The 23,828-nt window shown below is 40.0% G+C and overlaps 1 protein-coding gene across 2 annotated transcripts; it reads left to right on the top strand.

Annotated features, from left to right (window-relative positions):
- Nucleotides 1-1,293: 1,293 nt before the first annotated feature.
- On the top strand, nucleotides 1,294-20,585 carry reep2 (receptor accessory protein 2). Of its 2 annotated transcripts, XM_042493647.1 has the most exons (8): nucleotides 1,294-1,525; nucleotides 3,589-3,661; nucleotides 12,510-12,586; nucleotides 12,910-13,030; nucleotides 13,387-13,500; nucleotides 15,571-15,751; nucleotides 17,379-17,545; nucleotides 18,550-20,585. In XM_042493647.1, the coding sequence occupies exons 1-8, from the start codon at nucleotides 1,494-1,496 to the stop codon at nucleotides 18,619-18,621; spliced, it is 837 nt and encodes a 278-aa protein (XP_042349581.1). In that variant the 5' UTR covers nucleotides 1,294-1,493; the 3' UTR covers nucleotides 18,622-20,585. The 2 variants fall into 2 exon arrangements, with proteins under 2 accessions (XP_042349581.1, XP_042349582.1); XM_042493648.1 differs by lacking the exons at nucleotides 1,294-1,525; nucleotides 3,589-3,661 and adding an exon at nucleotides 7,908-8,116.
- Nucleotides 20,586-23,828: the final 3,243 nt, after the last annotated feature.

Below are 23,828 nucleotides of genomic sequence, written 5' to 3'. Positions count from 1 at the left end.
AAAAAAGAGCACTTTCTTGAAGTAATTTTCTTTTTTGTTTCTTTATTTGTTTCATACTCCCCCCCCTTATTTTTGAAAGTGATTTTATTTTTTCTAATTTCTTGCTATATTCTGGGCAATTTCTTGTTAAGTTGCTCATTGCCCTCTTCCCATGTTTTTGAAAGAAATCAAGCCAATTTTCTCAGGTATCAAAGGATTAATCCTGTGGTTTTGTTTTTAGTTTTTAATTTGCTCTCACAATAAATTTTAATTTGATTTAAGTATTTGTATTTTGTTTTATTTTCTTTGTGAATCTTGCTGAAAAAATAAAACAGCTTGACCAGCTTAAGATGGTTAAGCTGGTTGACCAGCTACTTTGACCAGTTTAAGGTATGTTTTGGCATAACTTTTGATGGTTTAGCTGGTCATACAAGGTCATGATGGTCACTTTAGCTAGTTTGTCCATGGACGATCATCATAAAATTGAATCCAAATCAATCTCCTTGATTATGGAGAAATAACTGTCAAGAGGGGTAATTATAAAAAAGCAAAGTGCATAAAGTCTTCTGTCAGGTGTTATGCATAAAGATAAATGTGCGCAGCTTGACAGGCTGATCACATGTCAAACCATCAAAGACCAGCAAGAACTGGGTCATGACCATCTAAGACCAGTTAAAATCATCTAAACCCAAATACCGACATGAGCTTGTTTTTAGCTGTTTTGGGGTTTTTTTCAGAACTATGGTGTCTGCAAAATGTGCAATGTAAAAAAAAACAAAAAAAAACTTTAGTCAGTTAGTCAAGCCAGTTTTATTTATAGAGCCCATTATCACAAAACATGGTTTGCCTCAGAGGGCATTACAGTGTACGACATCCCTCTGCCCTTAGACCCTCACATCACCCAAGGAAAAACTCCCCAAAAAGAACCCCTGTAACGGGGAAAAAAAGAGGAAGAAACCTCAGGAAGAGCGGTAGAGGATAATGAGGGATCCCTCTTCCAGGACGGACAGACGAGCAATAGATGTCGTAAATAGCAAATGAAATACAATCATGGCAAAAAAGGAAAGAGAAAGAGAGAGGGGGGGGGGGCACACACAGCAATATTAGAAACAGATGCATGTCATATTACAATAATGGTAGGTGTGAAATTAGTAATTGCACTCTATGATGATGTTGAGAGACATGATAACAGTCTCATGCACTTTACTTGCTTGCTTGCTCCTCTGATAAATAAAGAACAGTCCCTAACTTACAAAGACCCTTCGCAGCGCTGGCCCTTTAAGAGCCAGTATCGCAGCAGTGGTAGAGAGCAGAGCAGCTTGGATCCAGAGACTGCAGCACCTCCTCAGCTGTGTTAGCCCACCTGACAGCACCGCACAGCGGACAGGCAGCTGCCGACAGCCTCCCGGTTCACATCGCGACACACCGCGTCCTGCTGGAGGGGAATGGGGGGGACCTAGCCCGCTGGCTGACTTACTAGATTTCTCTAGAAGCGGAGAAAGGCTCGCAGAAAGATGGTATCCTGGATGATTTCGAGGATAGTTGTGTGAGTATGGGCTGGGCGGTTGTTGTGTTTTATCGGCGGCTCCTCCATTCATCAGCTGTCTGATGCTGAACGTTGCGTCGCGCCAACTAGCTAGTATCAATTTCCTGTCCGTATATGTTACATTTCTGTCCTGTTGAAAACACCTAGTGTTAACTATTAATTAGCCACCGAGATAAGGAAGTGTCCACACTAACCGTCGCTCTGTTGTTTTTTTTAAATGAACACAATGATGCAGTACAATCTTGCTAGCCGCTAGCTAACGTGTTAGCTACCTGGCGGATAATGTGCTGGCAGGGAAATGAGCTGTTAGCTGGACACATTATTCAAACCTGCTTAATATGCTAGCCTCGCTGCACACCAGTAAACAGGCTGCCTGACATGGCTTTTTAAAACATCACAGCTTGGATATTGCTAGATGGTAGACTGAGCGTCACAGCACCATATGGGAACACGAGTGAGTAAAATGTGGTGGCAAGTCCAGTCATGTATGTACCTGTCCGTCCTTGATCGGTCCGATGCTCGGGACCTGGACAGATGAATATGTATATTTTCATTATTAAAGCATGTTAGAGTGACTTTACAGATGTATTCCTTGCTGAGAGCAGAATCAGCAGTTCAGGGCCTGGACATCCACCTGTACACACACCACATCCCCACAGTGTGGATGACTCAACTAAAGACAGCAGCTGCCATCATCCTGGTCCCTTTATGCAGACATTTTCACAATGCTGCATCAGTGTTGTCTGGTATCAAGCCACTGATCTGAGTTTTTAATCAGGATATTGTGCTGTCTGTCTGTGATGCTGTACATTTCTTACCCAGACTGTACTTCAGGTTGAATCCCTCCACGCAACCATGATGGTGCCTTAGAAAGGCCCAGTTGTTGAAATGCCATTGGTATTTGATCGCTATAAATATTCTGCTTGTCTGGATTACATAAGTAGAGGATGACATTGGCAAACTGTTACTTTTAGTGGCTTCCAGCTGGCTCTTCCACTTCACTGCACCTCAGGTAGTCATGCGTCGATTGTAGGCAAACAGTGTGACTGGATATGCATCATAATGGATGCTGCATATCCAAAACAACATCAATTATTTTCCATCCTTTCTCTGTGCTTTAAACATGCAGCTGCCCCTTTGTTTTGCTTTTTGGTTTGAAAGGGTAATCAGTGTTTTAATGATATCCTAACCAGAGGAACCAAACACAGGTGACTAAGCAGGGTAAATCCCTATATATGCTGAGTATCTCTGATCTTGGAGTCTCTGCAAGCTGCAACTCTTAAGTGAACCTGCGACGGGGACACAAAGAGGCACTGGGCGTCTGCTTAGGGAGTCTACTGGCCTAGAGGCCTGCTACGAGTCGCCTCAGCTTACTGTACAAAGCTGAGAGGCGCTGCACACATGACTGAGCAGTTCAGACACATACTAGGAAAGAAGACCTGCTTTAGTGCTGAGAAAAAAACTATAGATATGCTGCTCACTGGAGGACTGTGGAAAAACATTCAATCCTTAGTTTAGATGAAGTATTATAAGTCACAATCGGTGGTTTAGACTCTAAGCCGACAGACAAACTAGTGACTTTCTGAACTCTATTCTCCGTGCTGTCCCCTCACTCAGCATTTAACATCCTGTCACATCAGCACAAATCACAGTGGCACAGGACGCGACCAAATGCACATCAAAAACTCGGCTCTGTGTGCAGAGTGTCCCACTCTGCACATGGACTAACACATGGTGACCCACCCCTGGCACGCTTTTGTGTGTTTTTCCATTTTGTCTCGCTGCAGTCTTCCTGATTGCCATTATAGGTTTTGTTCAGATAATCAGACCAGTGTGTTTAGACAAGCCATTTCCCACTACCATCCAGATCAAAACCACCCAGAGACTTTGCTGAAGTAGCCCAGTGAAACACAATGATATTTGTCTTTACATAAACGTGGCTAACCTGCTTTTTAAGCTGGAAACACATTCGTTAGGTGTCAGAGTCAACACCCAGAGGCCATGTTCTCAAGCTGCATCCCCCTCCTCTGACTCTTGATTCTCTGCTCTTCTGCTGTTTGCAGCCTTGCCTTTGGGACGCTCTACCCAGCATACTCCTCATACAAAGCTGTAAAAACGAAGAACGTGAAGGAATATGTGAGTATCACCTCTTGTTGCTGAATAACAGCAGACCGTTGTTGACCTCGGTCTGCCCTGTTTGACTTTTGGGATATTTTGCCCTGTGCTGCTGTTTTTATCCTTATGTTTTAAGTTTTAAATGCACATTGTGAGAAGGAATGTGACACAGTGAATTTAGGCCTGGCATATACTCGACATAAGTTAACATAAAAGAAATCATCCAATTATGCCTATATTGGTAGTTTTGCTTTTTGTGATGTATCTTCAAACGCTACATATCCATAAAATCTGGACAACCTAAGCTAAAAGGTTATGTAAGCTAATAAACCATATTAATATGTTAAAAGCATGTGAAATTGTGTCATCAAAAATATAATACAAAAATTGGACCAGAAATAAAACATCAAGCCGTATTGATCCAAAAGGCTGCTAAACGTAGAAACAAATCCAAAATATTTATTTACACTCCTTAAGTTATTTGAACTCCGTACTTTATTTAGTTTTTAGGTATGCTTATTTTTATGAGCAGAGTGCACAGGAGTTGTGATAGATTCATTATTCATTCGTATGGTGCCACCACACGTTTTTGGACCGCAGGCATCGTAATGATCGCAATGATGTCATTGCAAGTGTGAAACATGATGAAACGGCAGACGGAAGCCTTAACTTTTTACAGCTAAAGGAGTGAATTGTCTAGCTATGATGGTTTTTATTTTAGATTGATGTATACTGGATTATGCAAACAACAATATTCCTGCGACCATTTCTTCTGATGTACTTACGGCGACATCAGCACTACATGTATGGCTAGGTAACATAATGTTACGAAGTGATGACTTTTAAGACAGAAATCATGACTTTCTGCTGTAAAAAGAGATGAATCCACCAGCTATTATAGGATTTATTTAAGATCTATTCAAACAGGACCATGCAAACAACAACCCTCCACGGCTTTCCACAGGAGGTCCGTATTTAAAGGGTTAATAGGAGGACACACATTAATCACCTGCATCATCATCTGTTCTGATATTGACCACAATGACTATTCTGTTGGTTTGAGCACTATCACTCAAAGACTGAACCCAAATATCAAGTATGTTTGACAAAGATCTCACAGGCACACCAACCTTCATAAAACTGGGTCACTGACTGAGGCACTGTAATGACTCTCAAAGATAATTCCTCCAGACCTCTTTCCTAATTCTTCTTTAACATTGTCATTGTCATGTCCATGTAGATAAAAGATGAACTTGGAACAAGATGGTTGTGTGTGGATATTCTTTCATCTGTTCGAGCAGATCATTTTTATCCAACGCTTGCAAAGATGCGTGAATATGCACATGCCTCTTAATGATTACGTAACAGCCTGCCACGCTGCAGATTGTGAATACCCGTCTGCATCATCTAGTGCAGTTGTTGCCAACCCAAGGGCTACATAATAAATGCGATGGGTCACAAGAAGATTTAACGGATAGGAGAGAATTTAAAAAAAAATCTCCATTAAATTATGTTCTTTAATAAGTCAGTAAAAAAAGAAACTTTGTTTTAAGTAAACATAATCTAATAAGGTAGGGAGCCACTGCTCTGGTTGTCGTTTTGCCTCAGACTAACACCCATAGCGTGTTAAGTGCAAGAAATTACTCAAGCTCTTGGTACCAAAATGATTCATAGCTCTAATATACACTCCCTTATGCTGTCATGTCATCCTGTAATGTCTGCAGATTTCTCCTCAGTTCACTGTTGAAATTTTAAAACTCAACGTAGTTCATGATTGAAAACACTGGCACTGAGCTTTTTAAAAAGTTCAGGATGTGGGAGCCATAGACTGAATAAAATAATGGACATAGTCACTGTAACGTCACATCGCACATTGGTTTGCTGACTCCTGTTTTGAAGCCTCGAGTTTGGTATTTTGGCTGTCGTCATCTTAGATGTTTTAAAGCCAGAAGTGACCATTTCTGTACGAGAGGTTGGCGCTGTGGAGAAGTGTGGGGTGGATCTGACTCAGAGTAAAGCGATGCCTCACAGACAGCCTGTCACTCAAGCCCTTAATTATGCGCAACTCTGGGCTTTGATGAAACTGAAACAGATGACTTGTATAAAAGTTCACCCTTGTACAATTGTCAGAAATGTTGAAATTTGAGACCCACACAGTTTTTGTACCTGGCTGTAAACATGTTTATTTCTGCTGTAAAATTGGGTATTTTAAGACTGAGGTATATGGGGATTTACTCTGGTTTGGAGCCCGCCTTAAGTGACCGTTGTTTTTGGGCACTTCCAAATTCGCTTTGTTTTCAGCCCCAGAGGTTGCCCACCTGGAGGTTGTTATTTGGTACACATAAAACAGAGAATCTATTTAAATACAGGGTTCTCAAGGGTGCTTGAAATCCTTCAAAGTTTGTGAATTTGAGTGAGGAAAAAAAAGGCTTTGAAAGTTTTTGAAAACAAACATAAATAGATATGAGTCATTGAAAGTGCTCAAATTGATATATTTTGTGCAAGAATAAAAATAACTTTTTTTTGGTATTTTTTAAATATAAAGTTAGAAGTAAATTGTTGTCTGTGAGGTTCCGTGAAGCCGCTAGTTTTTATAAGGCAGATTCAGAGTTTTAACAGTGCGTAACCTTGATCTGTGTCTCAAACTGTGCTGTGTCTCTGTCTTTAATTTGAGGAAACTAGGCCTGGAAATTCCTTGAAGTCCTTGAATTTGGTGTTTGAGTATATTTAGGAAGCCTTTAAAGTAGTGGTGGGCGATATGGTAAAAATATCATATTACAATTTTTTTAAGGCAGGATCACGATCACGATTTCATCACAATTTCATCACAATTTTTTCATTTGGGATTTTAAGACTATTGTGCATGTTACTGAAACAGTACAACTAAGCTCATTTCCCAGATTAGAAAATATAGCCCAAAAATAAAAAAGAATAACAAAACGTTTAGATAAAAGTACCCTTATGAACAGATTTTAACCTGTGTGTACAATTTTGTCTTCCACTGTTTTGATGGGAACCATATCTTTTGTCAGATAAAATATTATCGATGTTGATTTTTTTATGGGGACAGACTCTTTGGTGTTTTCATTTTCATCCATGACTTCCCACTTGTGAAATAAAGGGGGAGGGGAAAGAAAGACAAGACTCAACGGTTTGCTATGATTGGTTTATCTGTGTATCTATAGAGAAGACATAAAACAGACTAGCAAATAGTGTGCTTCAGCTGAGAAAAAGACTAGGTTAAAACCTAGTATATGGCTAGACAGAGGACAGTGGTTCCCAACCTTTTTCCTTCAGGGACTTAATTACTATCACTGAGTACACTGAAGACACATTTTAGGGATATTTCATATTAAATTAAGAGCAAGGTTAAAAATAAGGCAACGTGCCTGTGGCCCCAGGCCCCGAGATCACTACGTCTCCCTCTGGTAATAATAATGAGAGCTCAGTGCGAGCGGCTGGATGAGACACGGAGCGATGCGCTCTAAATATTTCCATCCAAAGTCTGAGTAAACCTGAAACTAACACAAAATAGTCATTAGAAGTCTAAAGAAGTTACTTTCCACTGCTGAATATTTGTCTGTTGGTTCATTCAGACACTTTGTTGCTGTGAGGAGAAGCTCGGCTCTGTCTGTCTGTCTCTCTCTTAGTACAGTGGATAAGCTCCTAAAATTTTTAAAATTGTGCACTTTTTGAGAAAAGCATGAAATTTCTAACATAGTTATGGCATACCCTAATGTTTATTTTCACATGTGGAGGGAAGTCAGATTTGATTTCTGGGGACTGTGAGAGGTCAAATCCAGTATGGCCACCAGTCGTAGCCATCTGATATTCAAACATGTTTAATTTTAGAACCAAACAGTGTAGAAAAACAATTGAGATGTCATTTACAACTAGTTTGGAGGTTCCTGTTCATTTGATGACACTTTCGAGATCACCAGAATTCAAGAAAAAACATTTAGATCAGGGTCAAGGTCCTTGAAAAAAAACAACACGATTTTGACATTCTTTTGCTAATATATTAATTTTTAGTTTGGACACTGGATTGGACAAATTTAATACTGTTAGGAGTGATAAGAAGTTTCAATTTCCTCTTATTTTGTTTATTTTCTTTTCTGTTTCAATGGACTGGTTTTCATGGGGGAAATAATGTTTGGGGTTGAGCCGTGATTTCCGATTGTCCCAAACGCACCATCCCTGAGGCGCGCGCAGAGCGTGTCCTGTGTCGCTCTTAAATGACGTCACCAGGGACAGGTAAATACGCAGATTTGGCGGAATCTGAGTAGACGAACAGACACCAGCCGGTTGAAGCTACCGGACTCCACAGCGACTCTTTTCTCGTCGACTTGAATGAAACCACTCTTTATTTTTATTTGTTATCCCAACCGAACTTAATCTGAACTTTGACGAAGTTTGGGCTCGCCGCCTCGCCATCCAGCGCGAGCACGGCCGGAGACCTGACGGACCGGCGTGTAGGTGAGTTAGCCTGTCTCGGCGTTGCCCTTTATGAAGCCAGTCCTTTCTGTCCTATGTCTGTCTCTTTTCTTGTTTCACCCATTCCAGGTTACAGTTAGCTTGTATATTGGTTTATTGCCGGTGCTGGCTCGTAACAGTGCTGTGAAACTTTGCTTCCATTTTGACACTATAGGGATAATAATACCTTAGAATAATATTTCAACACTATAATAATAATGATGAAGATTTTTAATGGACTTTCTAGCCATCCGTGCACTCAAAGAGCCTTTACACTACATGCCATATTCACCCATTCACACACATATTCATACGCAGGTAGCCAAGACTACCATCAGGCTCGCTGTTAGGCTGGGGGTCTGTGGTTAATTGTTAAATAGCAACCACAGCAATTTATTTATTGACTTATATCACTGATAATATAATTTACAAATTTACATGACATATATATATATATAAATTGCATTTCAATTTATATATATATATATATATATATATATATATATATATAAAATGCATTTCAACTCTTCATCTGAAAACCCCCCCCCTGCCCTGTGAAATGGTGTGGTCCATCTGACAGTGTATGTCAAGAGATGTACAGAGGTCATATGGCTGCTGATGTAAACATGGGAAGCAAATTACTGCCTAATTAATCAAAGAGACAGATAGCCCCAAAAACTGCATACTTTTGCTCTTACTTATTTATCTGTTTTCTGTAGCTATTTATCAGTCTAGACAGTTTTGATGTGAGTTGCTGAGTGTTGGAGACATCAGCTGTAGAGATGTCTGACGTCTCCCAAATATAATGGAACTAATTAGTACTTGGCTTATGGTTTTCACGACCCCAGAAGAAATCAGTTTCAAAAACTCAATGGCAATGTCTCCTTCCAGAAATCATGACCCAGTTACTCAAGATAATGTGCAGACATGATTGTGTGCACTATCATGCAGGAACTAACAACACTCACCAACCGCATCAACATGCAGAAGGAAGCGTGCATCGACTCACGGAGAAGAGGCTGGTTCTCGTGACAGAGCCAGATGTAAACATTAATGTCGTCCTCATTGACTGAGCTGTAACCTTAGCTAGCTCAGTGGTGCTTGGTATGCTTGCCACAGATGCACGCTTCCTTCTGCACAGTCATATGCAGAAAATAAAGAAAGAAAAGAATTCCTCCATGAAACTGCTCACAACAAGGTCTGTCACTTATCCAGAGTAAACAGGTCATAATTTCTGCTTTTATAACACACCAAAACTCTACACTGATGAACAGCAGTACAGGTAGAAGAAAACTATGTGTTTTTGATCTGGTGGTGATCTGCCCCTTTAGTTGTAATGACGATGATGGTGATCACAGTCGAACAGTTAAGGACTAATCCATTGTGCAGTGCACTTGAGTGGAGCGTTGACACACTTGCACCGTCCAATGTCTGTACCCTGTCTTGCAGTGACAGTGGATTAATTCTTGACATGATTTTAATGCCTAAGGGGGAGTGATCCAAAGCTTCTGCCACCCAGTTGCCCCATGAAGTTGGATTTCTGACTCTTAAAGTTAGAAAGACCGCTCCTGATGAGCTGAGGATCATCTCTGGTGTCCGATAAAGCTTTGGTACATGGCTGTTCACACAGTGGTGGCAACAATGAATCTAACACAGTGTCTGACAACCCCGGTCCTTCACACACACACAAGGTCAGCTGTTTGAACCAGGCATTGGTGATGGATCCAGAGATGCCAGAGCCATCTGAGTGGGGATGGACAAAGAGTAAATAATGTTGTATTATTTTGTCAGATGGTGGATTCCAGAGCAAATGTGGCACAGTTGATTTTGTGTAATGGCCCAGTTATTTATATGTTATTCATGTATGCACTTTACTTTGCATGTTTACAGACACACCCATTCAATTTCAAGCATTTCTATTTTGAGTATTAAAGGCACGAGATCAGCTGTGGGTATATAAGCTGTGAGCTCTCACTATATACTTCAGTTGGTAGTTAGCACCTAATACCAGTAACACCATTGAAAACTAGCCAACTGACTGGTGGCTCTCGGTCTATTCTTTCAGTCATTCTTTAAAATGTAACCTGAACACTTTTACAAGTTTTACATGTCTTTATTGTTGTGTTCAGATTATTGTGCTTTTTTAAGATGCTTGAGTAAGTAGAACCTGTCAGAATGACCTACGCCACATGTAACTACATTTCTACAGGACGCAGTCCACTCTGATAAACATTTGTAACTGAAAGAATGAACTTCACCACCTGACAAAATGACCTGCGCCACATTTAACTGCATTTATACAGGAAATACGAATATGAAGGAAGTAGTACCTTCTGATAGACATTTGTAGCTGACGAAATGACTAAGGCAGATGTTTATTATTATTATTATTACAATTGTTATTTAAAGTACATAAGTAACACAGATAATTATATAGAATGCTGACTTTCTTGTCAACATTCGATGGCAGTACATTTACTGAGCATTTTTTACATGGCCCATGTTAATATGCAGCTGTACTCTCCACTGCTGCAGTTGAATCCAGTTATTACTATAACATGCTGAGGCAGTTTCATCTGTTTAATTTATCATTGCCTCACATTTTATAAAACATATTTTCACTTTCATTTTTATGTAGTTAATATTTGTGGACACAGCAGCTTGGGGGTGGCTACAGTACCAGTAATAGCCTTTTTGGAAAATGGCCGCCATGGTCATGAGAACGCCAATCTGCAATGGTCCGATATTCAGATTTCTTCTAAATACATTAAGCTATATTTGTACCAAATTTGGTACAAAATGAACGATAGGTTAGCTATGCCGCCCCCACTAAAACGCATTTTGCGGTCCAGCCAAACACTTTGGATGCGTCGTGTGTATGAGCATAGAACTACAGCAGACAGAAGGTGCACTGTAGCACGACACAGTGATCTCTTCATGATGGCGGATGGTGGACACATTCCGATTTCTTCACGATTTAAAATCGTCATATCGCACACTCCTACTTTAAAGGAAGAGTGTGTAAGAATTAAGAGTTTTTAGTGGCATTTAGAGAATTGCAGATTGAAACCAGCTGAAACTCCTCTTGGTTAGACTGTTCTTCAGGAGGTTTTTACCAGGAGTCTGATTATCTGTAGAGGTCTCTTCCTCCCCAAAACAAACAAACCAGGTGATCTAAAACCAGTGAAAACACTGAATAAATAAGTTTCACATTACAAATCTGTTTTTTTTTTTTTACACTCTCATCGTGAAATGACTGCTATATAAGGCCCTGTCTGGAGTCAGTGTTTGGTTTTTTCTGTTCTGGGCTACTGTAGAAATATGGTGATCTCCATAGACAAGGACCTGCTCCATATGTAGATATAAATGGTTCATTCTCAGGTATGAAACCACTACTGTTCTTTTTTTCCTGTTGATTATACACCAAAGAAAACATAATTATTATATTCCAGTTCTGCCAATATATCCCCCTAAATCCTACACACTGGACCTTTAATTAACAAAACAGATACAGCAGCAATGATGTTCAGAATAACCAGTGTCGCCAGGATAAAAACTAGTAGGTTCCCATTCAGTCTTTGTCTTTGAGATTTTTTTCTTGTAATTTTATTTTGAAGTAAACGGGGTCCTCCCTGCTTACCTCATCACTGCAAGGGATGAGAGAGGGAGTTCCAGGAGGCAGAGGAGGAGGAGGAGGAGGAGGAGGAGGAGGAGGAGCAGCAGCAGGAGGAGGAGAGATCAGCATCCTGGCCTTCAGCCTAGATTTGCACTGAAGAACAGTCTCCTCCTGGCAGGTTACCATGGCAACCCCCTCCCCAATAGCTACTCAAACAGACGGCCACAGAAGGAGCGAATGAAGGATGGGGGGAGAGGGAGAAAGAGAGAGGATGCCATTTTTAGAACTGATGTTTTCATTCCCCTTTCCTCTTGTTTGGCTTGTTTGTAATGAGTCGAATGATTCACCATTATGTGTGTTTATATGGTTGCGTGCCTGTGGCCTCTCACTGCCTTTAAACATACTGTTATCATGCAGTTCTTTTCTATCATTTTTTAACATTTAATTAACAAATGTGTTTGGTTACTGATAATGTATTTCCACTAAATGTGTGACGTTCCTAAGCTAGTTTGCCTCCAGATTCCTTGTTTATGGCATTTCATGTAGTTTAGACTGTGCCCTACATTTCCTTTGTCTCTGGGACATTGACCATGCATACTGATGTGATCTGACAGGACTGAAACAGATGCTGCATTTCTGCACTGGCATGTCTCGTTTCGCTCCACGTGTCTCAGCACATGCATACTGGAAGCTGTGTGTTTTCACCTGCTATTTTTGTGATGTTCTCTCTACTCACCTCTGCGTGTGTGTGTGTCTGTGTGTTTGTCTGTCTGTGTCCAGGTGAAGTGGATGATGTACTGGATAGTGTTTGCGTTGTTCACTACAGCTGAAACGGCCACAGACCTGCTCCTATCATGGTGAGTCAGGAGCTGCTCATGATCTCAATCCTTATACCCAGCTAAATAAATAAGCTTACATAATATCAATAGACAGTCACGTGTGTATCTTGTGCTAAGTGTTCTTGATATTTTTAGTACAATGACGCTTATTGAAGTGTGTTTTTACTTTAAAAAAATGGAACTCACATAGTTATTCAGCCTTTTTGTGTATCAGACCAGTGTCTTACTGTCTCTAACAGAGTCTTGCTCTTTATAACTCATGTGTCTTCACCTTTTTTTAAAGCTTTTTGTGCTTTATTTTCCTCACTGCTGATGGCATTACCCTGTGTTTTATTACCCAGGTTTCCATTTTACTTTGAGCTAAAGATTGCCTTTGTAATCTGGCTCCTGTCCCCATACACCAAGGGCTCCAGTGTCCTCTACCGCAAGTTTGTTCACCCAACACTGTCCAACAAAGAGAAGGTAGGAACATGGACCTTTTAAGTCTTTAAAGGGACAGTTCAAAATCAAAAACACATATTTTCCCTCTTACCTGTAGTCTTATTTAACACAAGGTATTCAGGAGAAGGCAGACATTTCTACGGTTTATATCTCTAACACTCTGCAACGCACACCGAAACAAACTAGGTTGATAAATAGCGCACAGGTAAGAGGATGATGCGTTGATGCGTTTTAGATTTTGGGGTGAACTGTCTCTTTAACTTCATTTTACAAATATAAACCGATTTTCACATTGAAATATTCAGATTTTCCTTTTCATCTCTGTACGGATAGCTGACATTGTTGTCTCTCCCTTCGACTGTCACCCTGTGCCGTAGGAGATCGATGAGTACATTGCGCAGGCCAAAGACAGGAGTTACGAGACCATGATGAGGTTTGGAAAGAGAGGTCTCAACCTGGCGGCTAATGCTGCTGTCACCGCTGCCACCAAGGTAAGCTGTGTGCAGGCTTCCCGTGCATCCTTAAAAAGTCCTAAAAGGCCTTGAATTCATCAAAATAATACCTTAAGTAGTATTAAAATATCTTAAATAAATCTTTCAGAAATCTTAAAAACCTTTTGGACATGGAAAGCAGGATTCTATAAATCCTGTTTTGTTTTTTTTTTTTATTTAATTTACCTTCTCTCAAAAAACATTTCAGCAAAACTGTCCATAACCCCCCATTTTTTGTTTTGTTTCCATTTTTATGCTTTTTGTAAAATGAGTGTTACATTTCATTCCGAGTGGCATTAAAATAGTCTTAAAAAAACTTAAATCTAATGTGCCTTGATCTGTAGGAGCCCTGTGTGTCCTGTCGGATTATTAACTGGACAAAGTATTTGTTGCATATATTCATTCATATTTAATTTCAGTACTATCTTCATCATAGTTTTTTGTTACAAGTGTTTTCGACTCCTTGTCATAGATCCACATCTGTTCAAAGTGATACAATTTACCAACAACTTTAGAATGTGCTTCAAACAGAAAAGACTAAAGCTTTGAGCTGGAAATAACCTCTGTCCTCTGGGAGGTTTGCTTTACTTACTACAGTGTTAATAATGAGGTGCTCAAAGATGCCTTGTGTTAGTTCTATAGTAAAGAAATAAGTGGTCTGATTGAAATGCATCCTCAGTATGTTTGGCATGAACTCATAGCTGTATTTACGTTTGTCGTTTACGTTTGTCGTTTACGTTTACGTTTGCCGTTTACGTTTGCCGTTTACGTTTGCCGTTTACGTTTGTCGTTTACGTTTGCGTTTGCCGTTTACGTTTGCCGTTTACGTTTGTCGTTTACGTTTGTCGTTTACGTTTGTCGTTTACGTTTGTTTGACATAAATTGAATTCCACAGGCTCTATTAAGCTTGGTTTCTGATGCCTCTTGCTTATTTAAAACTATAAGAACTTGCCGAATTATACCTTCTGTCAAGCAGGCAGCTTTTAGGACCTGAAGGTGCAGTCTTTGATGTGATTTAATTTGATTTTTATAAGGAATTTCAAATCACAATGACCCAAAGGAGTATCACAACACAAAAATTCCAAAGGATAGCTTTTATGATCATTACTAAAAAACATTTATTTCCAAATTGGTCTTCGGTGAAAACAACAAACAAAATACATGAGCAACTAACAAATTACAGTAGAAACCTACTCGTCCTCCTTGCAACTCCACAGCCATGTCTCAAACTCCCATCCTTAAAGATGAGCCATTAACACTCCCCACAGATCCTCTGTAAGTTTTGTTATCTAAAATGCTTATTATTGGCTTTGTTTAATTTAAAGATAGCAGTAGAAGGCAGGGTCAGAAGTTTATCACAACAGCAAATAAGGTGAGGGGTGGAGGAGGACGTTTTAATGTATCTTTTAATAGACGCTGCATTGTAGAAGGCGGAGGTCTGTGAGGCCATTAAAAAACAGCAACATCTGGACGGAGAATTCTTTCCACTTTATTACAGATTGACTTTATTTCACTGTTTTTAAAATGTCTAACAGCTCTTACGGTCATATCTCTCTACACTACACTGCCACTGCAAGTTCCAGTGGAACTGCTTTGTCTCCTCTGTATCGGTGATCTCTCAGAAAATGTGCACAAATACGGACGAAATGAACACAGAGTGCGGCCAAAAGGCTCCATCCGTCTCTGTTTACAGATTTAATGTTGAGCATAAATGAGCCTTAATTTGCCTGATTATTGCATCTCTAGATGATACAGTTGTTTATGCCCATTCAAGCGGTGGAAAAACTTGAATGGCCAGTAACAACATTGTTTGTACAAGGAGAAAATAGACCATTTATTTTCAGAACCCTGCCTGCCCAGTATAATCAATAACAAATCTGTCCTGTCTTTTCAGCCTTGTGTAGATCACTCTAATCCGTCTGTGTTTCAGCAAACATGAGAATGAGCAAATTAAAAACAGTACTTGTGGATGACCTGCTCCTCTGAGATGAAGTCTGCAGATGTAAGGGAAAGATTCTGCCACGCTGTCACATATCTGACGTGTCTGTTTGGTTTTGCTGGGATGCCCAGGGGCAGGGTGTGCTGTCAGACAAGCTGCGGAGTTTCAGCATGCAGGACCTGACTCTCATCAACGCTGAGGATGAGCTGGCTCTGCACACTTCAGACACCCGCAAGAGACGGGACACCATGGACGAGATGAGCTCAGGGGCCAGCACGCTGCCCCGGGCCAAAAGCACCGCTGCACGGCAGAGTAAGGCCACACGACACGCGCAGAACACACTGCTTCATTAGCACCTTCACACTCACATGCATAAAATCCTTCACCCTGTGTGTCCACTTTGCTGATTGGGCTGCAGTGTCACTCAGCACTTCCTGTGTTTCACTTTTATCAAAGCAGGAGTGGGGTGATTCGGGCCAAGTGGAGTCATATGATTTAAAGCACTGCAGGATGGCAGGAGGAGAGGAGGAGATGCAAAGCAGTGTGGAGTCCGGGGAAGGGGGGTTAAAGCATGTGATTCCAGTGGGAGGAGAAGCTTGGAAGGAGGACTCTTTGTGTCTCACTACACTGCTGGCTGGCTGGCTGTGTGGGCCTGACGAGCTGTGAACTGAATACAGAGAGAGACACAGAGGCAGTGAAACAATGAACGAACAGGGTCAAGTGGCACATTCTACTTTATACTTAAAAAAAACCAAACACGTCTACACCTCCCCCTTAGAAACTTCAAAACCCAGCGTGAAAGAAAGATTGAGCAACATAGTGAAGTGAAGGAGTCAGACAATGGAGTTTAAATTAAGTCTTCAGGGTGGTTGGTGCATAGATGTTCCTTTTTGATAACCTTTCATGAACAATAAAGTATTTAGTGAAGAGAATCTTAGCTCAGAGGTGCTCTTACTAATTATTCAGAGCTTTTTCACTTTATTCAGTGAATGGAGCAGACTGATTATTTTAGAAAAAAACCCCACAAATTTATAAATCAAACTTTGTTGATGCTATACTCCTATTTGTGATGTTAATCATCTCAAACAGGTTTAAATTCCCCTTGTTTACGCATGCAAACATCAGTTTGCTCCACCAATCAGATGTTTCAGATTAAACTGTAGATCAGTTTGACTTGTGTTCTCTAAAACACAGCAATGTCTAGTTGTGCCTCACTAGCAAGCTCTGATTCAGTGTGTATTAACCTATGGATGATTTGCCCTTATCTGATAATTAATTTAATTATTTTTATTAATTGAATTTTTTTTAGAAGCTTTATGGGGTACAACTGTCAATATTTTTCAAGACAATCTGATTTATTTTTTCTGATCACTTTATTCACCTCATGACCCATCAGATTAATCTTGAGACCCTTTACAACACAACCAAGGTTGAGAATCACGGCCGAAGATGCTTAATGTTTGTATTAGGGATTTCCAGTCCCAGTGAAAGAGTCGTGGTCGTTTTGTTTTTCCACATGCTGAAGCACCAGAGACCCTTCGGGATCCAGATTGCTTATAGCAGCAGACGGGGACCAAGCCGCTCTCTGCTGATCCTGGTCTGAATTTTTATTAATCCAACACATCTCTTCATCCAGATCCTGTAGCCAAAATTTAACCTGGTGGGAACAGAACCTGTATTTTGAAATGTGGCCACTGGGTGGTGTGAGAGGATGTGACTGCAACCACGCACAATACACTTTTGAACAGTTGCTTCAGCCTTGTAAATTAATAGTTTCAGAGTTTCATCCAATTTGCATTTTAATGTTGTTTATGGAATTAAATCCTTTTGGTTCGGAGGCAACAAAATGTAGAAATCTAATAACAGCTGCTGACAGTGAAGTTTGGCAATTGTGCCACTATTTTATTGAGTGACGTCCATTTTATCCCCAATCCTGCAGGCCGCTCTTTGGCAGCCGCGTCCCTTGCTGATGACACATCATCCCAACACAGCTCGGACCAATCAGACACAAGGACCGAACACTCTGATGAAGATGTAGGAGACAAAGCCCCCAAACGCAGTACCAGCGTCAAGACAACCAAGAAACCTGCTGCTGCTAAAACAGAGGTAGGACCAATGATCACACACACACACACACACACACAAATATACAAGACAAGCCTTGAAAATAAAAGCTGATTCATTTGATGGCACACAGTGCTGTATGTTATGCTCAAGAGGGTGCTCATAAACTGTATATTTTATTAATTTGGAGGAAAAAAATGAACAATTCCCACATAATAAAACTGAAAAACTAATCCTCGAATGGCAACACTCAACATTCATCAGTACTTTACTTGCAGGTCAAAGTTCAACTTTGACCAATTGGATTTGTTTGGTCAGCCAGTAGAAACACTGCTGCACCACTTGTTATCACGCTGCTAGACTACAAACTGTAGTGACCCCCTTATACAATTTACAGTTTGTGATCAATATTCATTTAGTAACTGCATCAGAAATTTTACACCGCATCCCTTTTTGGGGCAGAGTACAATTTTCTTTTTTGTTGAAAGGAAATATAATGTGACCCAGGGTTTTCTGCATATTCTTAAAAGGCATTGAATACATTAATCTAAAAAAAAAGGCCTTCATTGCTATTAAAATATCTTAAAGGTCCAGTGTGTAGGATTTAGTGCCATTTGTTGGCAGAAATATGGTATATATTATTCATAACTAAGTTTTCATTGATTTATAATCACCTGAAAATAGAAATTGTTGTGTTTTGGTACCTCAGAATGAGCCCTTTGTATCTACATACAGAGCGGGTCCCTACCACAGATTCCGCTCCTGTTTCTGCAGAAGCCCAAAACGGGCAAAGCCTGCGGATAATTTGGCTCCTAGTAAAGACCTCAGGAACAATTATCACTGAATGAATTCTAACGGGGAGAAGTTTCAGATGGATGTAATCTACAGTCATTACAGCTAGATTGCACTAAATTCCCCGAAATCTTACACGCTACACCTTTAAGCTCTAGGAATCCTGATGACTGTACCTTTACTCAAGGACATCGGTTATTTTAGACCTGACAAAACTCCTCCTGTTACTCTTGTCCCTCATCTCCCTATGCAAGACTCAAACTAAGACGGTGAAGAAGCCCGCCAAGAAAAAGACCACGACTAATAACGCAGAGACACCACCATGAGGCCTGCTGTCTACATCCACCGGCCTACACTGGCTCCACCCACAGCCTGCAGGCCCTTCTTCCTCCGTTTGGTTCCCACACAAACACATACACACTGTATATACATCAAGCACTGACATTGTGTCACTCTTGCTGGTTTTTAGAGCAAAGTGCAGGTTTTGGTTTTTAGCAGTATGTGAGCACCCTTAGGTCAGGAACAGTTCTGCTACATTTACTGGGTTGCATATTTTGTCTCACTCTTTACTTACTGTGAGCTCATCCCAGATTTAACAGTCAGGGATGGTTCTTTAGACATGTTTTTGAGTCTAGTAATGCTCTGTAATACATCCATAAATGCTACTTTTTCCTTCAACCCCTGGACATATAAGTTCCTGTAGTAGGTGACAATGTAAACTGGCCAGTGTTCTCGTCTCACTTGATCACCTCCAGTTGTCCTCTGGGCTACTCGAGCATGGCTCCAGTTGAAAAATGAAAACCTTACTCTTTCTTCATGTGCAGGTTTTGTGGCCTGCGGTCCTCATCTGGACCTAACAATGATGGTAGAAATCCTCAGATGTTGTCTCCTGAGCACAAATCTCCCCAAGACAGTTGGCTTTTACATGCGACTAAGGTTTTTTTTTTATTTTTACTGAAGAGTAAGGTTGTTAAATCAACTATTAAGCCTTGACCGATAGTTGCAGAAATACTCATTACTGTTTAGGACCTAATAGTTTTCCAATTTTGACTACAGCTCGACTCTTAACGCAACCACCACGTCCTAGCTCATGTACCTCTCTAGTTTTACAGGATGACCTGTGATCAAATATATTTGGATTCTCTATTTTACCTTAATTTTAACCTCTTTAACTGCAACTATGGCCCAGCAGCCTGTGGGAGCTTCCCCTCTTTAAGTCTGTATACCTCAGAGTGAGTCTGGCTCTGCTAAGTACAGGTCTCACAGCAACTTTCTTCCTCACTGCTCTAATGTGACTTTCATGTCCTGTGCAGCCAAGGTGATGGAACGGGCTGTTTAGTGTTGGCTAAGTTATGCTTATTTGTTGTTTGTTAAATGTGCTTTATGAATAAATTTGGATTGGATTTGGATTTTGGATCCTTTATCTATACTTCACTCTCTTCTTTAATGCAGTTTTATCCAGGTCTTTTGGTCATGTGATATTAGTAATAATAAGTATGATCCATTGTGCATAGCTGGGCCTCTTGAAGTAATGCTGTAACTCCCAGTGAATACAGTAGTCATAGAAGAGCAGCAGACACTTGTGCGATAGCATATCTGCTTTCACCACAGTAGAGATGTCTGCATATTGTTTGTGTTAAACATTAAAAAGTCATGGAGTAGTTCTGCACTTTCTCACTCCTTTCATCTAGCTATGTGGTGACGCTCTGCCTCTCTGTAATGTTTATACATCTCATGAGCCAGGATAAAGCAAAGCAATATGGAAATAATTAAACCAAAACCAACATCAGGAGAGTGTGAGGAATTATTTTCTCATCCCTGCGCTGTTGTTCCAGACATGGAGGAAGTGTCAGACCAGGCTCCGGGTGTTTCTAAACACACTGGACTTTTGTTGTGGGATGGGCTCCTCTGGTTGCCAGCCACTGCACTGGGCGTGTGTTTTTCAGAGTGCTCTAATGAGAGATTCAAAAGCAGCAGACGACTGCACTCATTACTGCCGTCTGCAGTGTGACACTACTTTTAACCAGTAGGCGGAGACAAACCCCACCTCAACTTTTGGCAGAGTTACTAAACAGTATGTAACGCAATGTAAATAGTAATCTTGTCTGTATATACAGAATGAGCTTGCTTGCCTTATTCATTCTCTGGACTTAAATCCATTTGATTTTTTTTTAAATCTTAATGTGCTTTTTTAAATTCTTAGTCTTGACAAATCTTATGTTCTGAAACTGGAAAATAAGCCCAGATTTCACCAGTGTGGACCTTTTTAACATGGTTACCCCCCCCCCCCCCCACCACTTTCACATCCACCTATTTACTATACTCAGACTGGTTATGAAGTATTTTAGGGACAAGAGTTAAAAAAACTGTCAATTTTTTCTTTGTAGTTTTTTTTTCCCTTAATTAAATATTTGCACTGAGTGAAAACGAGGGGGCTCAGAATGAGAGACATTTTTTTGGTCATAAAGATACAACCCTGCATTTATATCTTGTGTTCATGCTTTTCTGGAATATTTATTGTCATTTTCTCTGTTTAAAATCAGTATTGTATACAGGGATGTTTATTTGTATATTGTTTGTGCCAATTTTCAAACAGCTACATGTCTAAAAGGATTACAGTGTGTGTGCTGGGACAACGCCAACTAACAAGGTCATGTATCAATAATAAAACTACTAATAAAGGAAATCAAATTAGTCCCTTTGTGGCTGTCTAGAGGATGGTGGTACACCAACACAGTAACCCGGTGATTCAGTGAAAACATAAGAGTAATTGGCTAAAACCTAGTATTCAACTGGACCATGTACAGTGATTCCCAAACTTTCTTCTTAAGAGATTTCTTTGCTAGCACTGGGTAAACTGAATTCATAACAATAACATTAGAGAACAAATAAATAATTATAAACTGAACAATTAACCCAAATACCTAACTGCAGGGAGTTTGTCAGATTAGCAATTATGAAGAATTTTGAGCAGATTAGTTACTGTGAACATTGCGTCAGAGATGAGTTTTTGGGATATTTGTTGAAACTTTTTATAGTATTCGATATACCTACAATCGTGCATCCTTTAAATGCTTTTTTTTGATGAATTCCTTTTGCTTGGCCATCTTTTCTACGAGAGGGTGAGGCTGCTTTGAAAGTGAAGGTTTAGGTCCTCAATGTGGCTCATGAATTGAAATAAAAAAAAGAATAAGTTGAGCATTAATCGAAACTCAAAAAGTAGAGTTGCATTTGATTATCTTAGTTGTTTTATTTTATTTTGTTTTACTTTCTTTTATTTTTTACGTTTTTAGCAGTGCTTAAAATTAAGAAGGCCTCACAACCCCCTGGGAAGCTTTGGTGACCCACAGTGGGGTCGGGACCCCCAGTTTTGGAACCAGAGGTGTATGCAGTGTCTTGTTGCAGTCCAGCCCAAAATTCATGCAGCTTAAATATCAGGGTTGCCAACTTTGGGTACTTGGCTGGAGTGAAATTTTGATGCTATGGGCTTATCAACCGTTAGCCGTCCATGCACCTCTGTAGTGGGGGTCTGGGGGAATCCTCGACTGTGCTTGCTTGTTTGTTTTTGTAAACAAGCTCTATTTTGATGGTTTTAATGCACTCTTGCACATTATTTTGAATTCAAGGCAATGCATAACATCCAAAATGGCACAAAAATGTCATACTATAGTATGTTGTACGAATTCGCACAAAAAAGTCATACGATACTTAATTGTCCAAAATCGCAGAACTCACAGTATAGCATGTTGTGCAAAATCATGCCAAAAAGTCTTACTACAGCATGTCATCTAAAATCCTGTTGAAACTTGTACTATACCATGCTGTCCAAAATCGTGCCAAAATGTCATACCATACCATGTCCTCCAATTCATGTCAAAACTCATACCATAGCGTGTTGTTAAAAAGTCATACTGTAGCATGTCGTTCAAAATTGAGCCGTAAAGTCATACAATAGCATGTTGTCCAAAATCACACCGAAAAGTCATATGATTGCATGTTGAACAGAATTGCACCAAAATTTCATACTATAGCATGTCCTTCAAAATTGCATTGCAAAGTCTTACTATAGCATGTCATCCAGAAATGCGCCAAAAATTCATAGTATAGAAAGTCGTCCACAATCTTACCATAAAGTCATACTATTGCATGTCATCCATAATAGCGGCAAAAACTCCTTCTATGTCCTTCAAAATCGCAACCAAAGGTCATACCATTGCATGCCGTTCAAAATCAGGACTTGATTTTGGACGACATGCTATAGTATGACGTTTTGGCAGGATTTTGGACAACATGCTATAATATTACTTTTTGGCGAGATTTTGGACGGTATGCTATAGTATCACTTTTTCACCCGATTTTGGTCGGCATGCTATGGTGTGACTTTTTGGTAGATATTTTGACACCATGATGTAAGTATTGACTTTTTTGCACGATTTTGGAGCACATGCTATAGTAAGATTTTTTTTGCATGATTTTGGACGACATGCTATGGTAATGTGGTGCGATTTTGGACCACATGATATCGTATGATGTTTTGGTGCAATTTTGGACCAAATCTTGTAATATGAAGTTTTGGGGCGATTATAGAACACATTCTATAGTATGACCTTTTGCACTATTTTTGGGTACATGCTACAGTACGGTGTTTTGGTGCAATTCTGTACCACATGTTATAGTATGATGATTTTGCGTAATTTTAGACAACATGCGAAAGTATGATGTTTTGGTGTGATTTTATACCACATGCTATAGTATGTCTTTTGTAAGCGATTTTGGACCACATGCTATAGTATGATGTTGGCACGATTTTCAACCACATGCTATAGTATGACTGGTGGGATTTTTGACAACATGCTGTAGTGTGACCTGTTGGCGCAGTTTTGGAGCACATTATAGTATGGCGTTTTGGTGTGATTCTTTACCACATGCTATAGTATGACATTTTCATGCAATGTAGAGCATATCCTAAAGTTGGACGTTTTGGCTCGGTCTTTGGACCGCATGATATAGTATGACCTTTTGCACAATTTTTGAGTACATGCTATAGTATGGTGTTTTGGCGCAATTCTGTACCACATGCTATAGTCTGACGTTTGGGCGTAATTTTGGACCACATGCTATAGTATAATGTTAGCACGATTTTCGATCACATGCTATAGTATGACTTTATGGCGGGATTTTTGACAACATGCTGTAGTGTGAACTGTTGGTGCAATTTTGGAGCACATTATAGTATGGCGTTTTGGTGTGATTCTTCACCACATGCTATAGTATGACATTTTCATGCGATTTAGAGCATATGCTAAAGTAGGACGTTTTGACTCAGTCTTTGGACCGCATGATATAGTATGACTTTTCTGCTCGGTTTTGGACCACATGCTATAGTCTGACCTTTTCGTGCGATTTTTGACCACAGTATGATATTTTGATGGGATTTTGGAGCACATGCTAAAGTATGACCTTTTCTTGCGATTTTTGACCACATCCTATAGTATGACCTTGTCGCACAATTTCAGACCGCATGGTGTACGAT

The sequence above is a fragment of the Plectropomus leopardus genome, chromosome 9 (assembly GCF_008729295.1).
Source record: "Plectropomus leopardus isolate mb chromosome 9, YSFRI_Pleo_2.0, whole genome shotgun sequence".
Classification (NCBI taxonomy): Eukaryota; Metazoa; Chordata; class Actinopteri; order Perciformes; family Serranidae; genus Plectropomus; species Plectropomus leopardus.
Note: the sequence above shows the minus strand (reverse complement) of the source record. Positions and strands in the feature narration are given on the sequence as shown.

Coding starts and splice junctions, on each gene's coding strand:
- reep2 (XM_042493647.1), top strand. CDS start 1,494: ATGGTATCCTGGATGATTTCGAGGATAGTTGT. Junction 13,501..15,570: donor CTGTCACCGCTGCCACCAAG/GTAAGCTGTGTG, acceptor TGGGATGCCCAG/GGGCAGGGTGTGCTGTCAGA. Junction 17,546..18,549: donor CTGCTGCTGCTAAAACAGAG/GTAGGACCAATG, acceptor TCCCTATGCAAG/ACTCAAACTAAGACGGTGAA.